We start from the raw sequence: 6,000 nt of genomic DNA, 5'->3' as shown, positions 1-6,000 counted from the left end.
GCTGCTCCCTGGCTAGAGAATTTGACAATTGCTTAATTTTTTGTGCTTAGTAAGTAAAAAATCAGACTTTCTACACCCTTTCATTTATGGAGCACTAGCTTTGAACTGTAAGAGAGCGACAGGTCTGGTTATCCTCAGGTTTATTTTATACAGTGACTAAATCTGAAATTTCATTCTTCCTCTTCCCTTGCTTTCCTCATATAAAGCCAACTAACGGATTGTGGCCAAAAGATCAAATTAATTGACTTTCAGAGAGTGAAATCCAACATCTAGTACTTTCCTTTGGTAGAACAACATAGCTAAATTTTTTTAGGGGGATGCTATGTAAAATATATCATTTTAATCTTAAAGTCATTTTCAGGTATAAATAGGTTATATAATAGCAAGTAAGAGCTTGGCTTTAAAATCAAATCTTTCAAAATGCAAGTTGAGTTGTCAAATTCTCACGCCTTTTAGTTAAAATAGTCACTACTGCCATTTCTGGAAATCTGTGGCCCTGAATTTCTCATAAATCCTAGACTCTTAGCATTTGGACAAAACATTTAATCATTTTCCTTCTATATCCTCACTCCTCAGCCCTAGAATCAAAATGCAGTGCTGGAGAAGAATTTGTTGATACTTATTAAGTATTCAGTAATGTTACTGTTCTGTTCCAGGAGTTTATTAGCATTTAAAGCACTGCACTTGAAATATCTTTACACCTAGTGATCATTAAAGCATAATGAAGTACCAGGGGAACCTCTTAATGATGCTGGTCCTGAAGAAGACTGTTCCCTCTAAGAGCCGAAAGGCTCCTGCCCTTTGCTGATGCCAGCCATCATGCAACCTTAAGACAAATCCTCGTATGTGGAACTGGTCCGCTACAAACCTCAGTCAGGCCACAGGTACTAAATTGTTGTTTAAGGACTGCATGTGTGGCCTATCCAAATTTTAATGATTATGTTATGACAAGATGATGGGGAACTGAAGAAACACAACCGTACAAGACCACTTAGTTTTGTTTTGCCTACACACACACCCACACACACACAGGTCATCAAATGCAAAATGAAAATGAATAAAGCAGGTCATTTCAATACTTTTTATTTGAGTGTGAAACCATATCTTGCACAACTGTACAGATAAAACTATTTCCATTTTAGCTGTAGACATGATTATCACACTGAATGGTGTGATCAAAGATTTTATTTACAGAACAATTGCTAAAACATCCGATGTCATATTTCCATTTATTTCTTACCCATAGGGTAATAGGTCCACCATAATTGCTTGGTGCTTTTTATAATACAGAAAGAAAACCTATGTTAATCTCTAACAAACCTCACAAATTGCTACAAATCTGACAGAAAAATGCCTACGAAAAAATTTTCCGAAAGTACAATACATTTTTATTTCCACACATACACAGTATAGTATAGGCTCAAAGGCACAGCTTTGAATTTTTTTTTTTTTCTATCAAAGTGTCGGAAATTGTTATAGTCTTATGAAGGAACTGCAAAAGTCATTTTCACACTTGGTGCTTGGCAAGCTAATGTTTGGTCCATCCAGTTTCACAAAGGTAACACAGCAGAGCTGAGTGTGATACTCAGTGCCATAAATCCACATTCTTACAGAACTTAAACCCCCCCTCCTGCCTTTTGCTGACACTAGCCATTGTGCAAACTTAGGACAAATACTTGTGTGTAGGAGAACCAGTCCCCTACAAACTTCAATCAACTTAAGGCATACAGAACCAGCCTCTTCCTTCCCTCTAGACAGTGCTTACATTCCAAGACAATGCAGATACTGTGACTGACATGAGTGTAACGGGGAATCTAGAGTTTCCAGAAACCTCCTTTTAGCCCTGGTGCTCCAGGAACCAGTAATGACACCACCAGGAAGAAAGGATGTGTAGAACATATCTGAGGGCTGTTCATTGTACAGTAAAATGACAGATAGATGGAAAGGTGAATGCTCTTGGTAAATTATGTGCCCATCCAAGAACACAAACCAGATCTGTCTCCAGTATCCATCCTTCAAGACTAAAGAGCTTTTGTCAACAGGAAAATAAGTAGCTTACTGGGAGTGGTTGCCAACACAAAGCAAAATCATGGAACAAAGGGAAAAGGCACAGATTGGCCTGCCCGAGATAGTGCTCTATAGAAACAGTCAGGTCTGGCTTGGCTACAGGAACCCAATCTCACTGACTTTAGTGAGTCCTGTTTCTGAACTAAAGTTTATTTATCCCACACTGAATCCCAGTCTCACACTCATTAGGAAAATGGACGCCTAGGAATAGTCCATGAGTTATGATGTATAGAGAGAAAGTCTTCTGGGGGTGGGTATGGGTTTATTATTATTATTATTAATTATTATTAATATTAAATATGAATTCCTATGATAGCAGTCATTTAGCCCATCCTGTGGAGGCCTCTCCGTTGATGTAAGCAAAACCAGGAAAGTGTTGCATGTGCTCATACTCAGAATTCCTGCGCGTGGTCAGGGGTGTGTACATGTCACTAGAGTTTCCATACCTCGTGGAATGCACAGACGGGCTTGTGTAGCAGGTGTTGGCTGTGGGCACCTCTGGCCATCGGGGGGTGACTGGGGTAGGATGCAGTCTGGGAGTACTGCTCATCAAACACGGTTCCATCCGGGAAGTGGGGCTATTAAAAGGGTACTTGTTGAGGGGAAAGAAATTCCACAAAGTTAAAATTAGCTTGAAGTTGCATATACACAATATCAGTCATGTTCACAGTTTGTTTTAAGTTAAGATGCTGTTAATGAAAGTTGGTGGGAAGGAATGAGTGAACTTCTGAAAGACTGAACCTTGGTCTAGGAAGTATCCAACAGGAGAAATGAAAAGGATTTCATAGCCAGAGTTGGGCTGGTATTCAACCAGTAATACTGACTTCATGCTCCTAATCTGGAATGTCTCAGGAAGTTAAACCCAAAAGAAGGAATAGCCCCACTGGGAATACAGGAGAGAGGGAGAGGGAGGGAGAGAGAGAGAGAGTGTGTGTGTGTGTGTGTGTGTACACGAATAACAGCATGTCCAAATAGATATGGATGGTTAGGAGTTTTATCATTAGTTTGGGAGATGTGATAGTTCCCACTCCATCAACCAAGAGAACAATACTGCCAAGTAAAACACAATGACATTATTAAAAATAGCATTTTACAGTTGAATTCAATTATGAACTGCAGCCTAGAAGCAGGCTTTTGAAGAGGAAGCAAGTCAACAGCTTCGAAGGTTATTATTAGTGCCTATCATTTAGAGAACATCTCTCTTTTTGGTTCACATTCACTGAAGTCCTGGAAGATACACAAGCAGGAAATGGTAAATTATTGGGCTTGGTGTGAATGTGAAGGAAGAAGTGAAGATAAGCCAACTGAGAGGGGAGGAAAGGGGAGCTTTTGTGCTGGTCAGAACAGGTGTTAGTAGCTCCAGAAAGAGGGGAAGCAGTTCTAGAAAGAATTAGGAATAAGAGAAGTGCCTCTGAAGTGCTGCTTCTTTTACATTCTTTTCAGTTTCCAAGACAGCTATGCAAATAAGCCCCTTTTAGTACAATCAGAGGGAAGGAAGGGGAGGAGCTCTGGGCTCCCTTTGAGAGCTCTCAGTTTGCAGGCCAGTAAACACAAAAATTTCCTTGCTGTGCTAAAGGCCACCCCAACAAGGACAGGAGCCAGTCAACAAGGATGGCAAGGGCAGCGAGTAGGGAGAGAGTGTGCGTGTGAATGTATAAATTCTTCTGCTCCCCATCTGTCTTCCCTGACAGTTGGAGAGTGGAGCCCTGAGGGATTAGGTGGGAGGCTGCCTCCTGTGAGGGAGACAGACAGGCTGAAGCCTAGACAGCCGGGAGAAGGGGTTATGACAACAATGGCTGCTCCCTGTAGTCAAGGGGGCCAAAGGGAGCCATTTTGCCTCTGAGTTGGGAGCATGAGGGGAGCAGGGGAAGGCAGTTAGGCCCAAAGCATGCGAAGAGAACCAGCTATCTGTAGGTCAAGAAACAGGGCTCCAACTTCCCTTAGTAAGATTTTGTCCTGCATAGGACAGCATGCCTTACATAGCAAAGTGTGATCACTTCACAGCCAAAAGAACAGGTAGGAAAGAAGAAGAAGGGCATAGCTCAAGGGAGAAGGCACCAAGGGCTCTTGCCAAGGAGACTATAGACAGCATACCAAGGCTTTCATAATCCCAAATCAGATCAGAAACACTTAAGTATACCCATGTACCCAGTATGGGAATCTCCAGGATGCTGTTTGTATGGCAGCCATGGTGGACTCTCAGCAGTGGGATTCCAGCCCAGGACCCAATCTAAATCCCAAAGAGACCATAGTAAGATTGGGCCCTGCCCAAGAAAACAAGATCCCAGGTATTGAACAGGTAATATTGAAAAATATTACAGGGGCCGGCCCCACGGCCGAGTGGTTAAGTTTGCACACTCCACTTCAGCGGCCCAGGGTTTCACCAGTTCGAATCCTAGGCATGGACATGGCACTGCTCCTCAGGCCATACTGAGGCAGTGTCCCACATGCCACAACTAGAAGGACCCACAACACAAAAATACACAACTATGTACCGGGGCTCTTGAGGAGAAAAAGAAAAAATAAAATCTTAAAAAAAAAGATGGTATTAAAGAAAAAAAGAAAAATATTACAAAATGGTCTTTAATTTTTTCCAAAAATTTGGATCCCTCTCCTGATATCCTCTCAAGTAAGCCTAAATGCATGAGGCCTCACCTCATGGTACCCTCCCTGGCACAGAGGCCTCCTCTCAGGTCCTATGGCATGCCAAGCTGGTTCCCATCTCAGGGAATTTTGTCCTACCTGTTCCTTCGGTCTAGAACACTTCTTTAGCACCCCTACCCCCAAGCTCTTTGCATGGCTGCCTTTTTATCATTCTTCAGATCTCAGTTCAGATGTCACCTCTTCAGAGAGACTTTTCTGGCTATCTTATGTCAAGAAGCTACATGCTCCCCCCTCCGCCTCTCAGGTCAGGTCATGATCCTCAGGTCAGGATCTTACCATCCTGCTTCGAGCTGTCTCCACTGGCTTATATTCATAAGCTCCTGGAAGGGCTTTGTCATGTTCACTACCATATTCCAGACATCTGAAATGATGCCTGGCACCTAGCAGGTGCTAAGTAACTATTTGGTGAATGAACACTGGGATGTTACCACTGGAAAGAACCTTAGGGATCATATAATCCAACCCTGTGTTGTACACATGAGAAAACTAGGACCCATGAGGAGAAGCACCCTGCCCAAAGTCACATGGAAAGGTTGTGGAATAGCTGGCATAAAAACCCAGTCCTGGGGTAGAGCTTTTTCTCCACATCAATCTGACTGGCCCAAACAAGGCATGACCTACCACAACTGAATTCCGCAGGAGAGGAAGACACTCCTTTTTTGGAATGTAGCCCATTAAACTTTAATCTCTGTCACTCTTCCTTTAAGCTCCCTCCTCTCCTACAGACAACAAGGTCTTCCGATTCTGACCAGGCCTCAACTTGAAGACAGAGCCTTCACTTGCTTTGGCTTGTGTAGGTAAAATGTCACAGTATGGACTTGGAGCCTCCTTCCCACAGAACCCAAGAGAGTGTGGCTTTTGTGCCTAATCAAGGACCCTAGATGCAGCTGTGCCCAGGGGTTGTGTCATAGACTCAAAAGAGTAATTGCCTGGAAATGAGACTGGCTCAAAATATCTCCAAAGTGACAATAAAATTCTGTTACCACAGAATCCGGCATGGAAAATTCTGTCCTGTTAGGTCAGCTAATTGCAAATGAGTCAGTGACTCGCTTTCCCCGTGGTGAAGAGACCATTGAAAGATGAGAGGCTGAAGTGCCCACTGCCTCGGCTTGGTGATTAACGCCACCAATGAAGCTTCTATTTAGTCTGGCAGGAGTGGCCAAGGCTGGCCCGTGGCACCCGCCTCACCTTTCACACTTTACATCCGGTTTCATGCAGGGTCCTTAAGCATGCTGGGCACAAACCCTGGGGTCCGGAGAGCTCTTGCCC

At 43.3% G+C, this 6,000-nt stretch overlaps 1 protein-coding gene across 7 annotated transcripts in view; it reads right to left on the bottom strand.

The window, feature by feature from the left end:
- Positions 1 to 1,067: 1,067 nt before the first annotated feature.
- RFX4 (regulatory factor X4) overlaps positions 1,068 to 6,000 on the bottom strand; it is a 177,547-nt gene continuing 172,614 nt past the window's right edge. For all 7 annotated transcript variants that reach the window (XM_070254114.1, XM_023631039.2, XM_070254112.1 and 4 more), the window contains one exon: positions 1,068 to 2,659. In XM_070254114.1, the coding sequence (XP_070110215.1) occupies positions 2,387 to 2,659 (273 nt within the window). In that variant the 3' untranslated portion in view covers positions 1,068 to 2,386. The remainder of the gene's footprint in view (positions 2,660 to 6,000) is intronic.

Source organism: Equus caballus, chromosome 28 (genome assembly GCF_041296265.1).
Source record: "Equus caballus isolate H_3958 breed thoroughbred chromosome 28, TB-T2T, whole genome shotgun sequence".
NCBI lineage: Eukaryota > Metazoa > Chordata > Mammalia > Perissodactyla > Equidae > Equus > Equus caballus.
The sequence above is the reverse complement of the archived record's forward strand: the minus strand, read 5'-3'. Positions and strand labels throughout refer to the sequence as shown.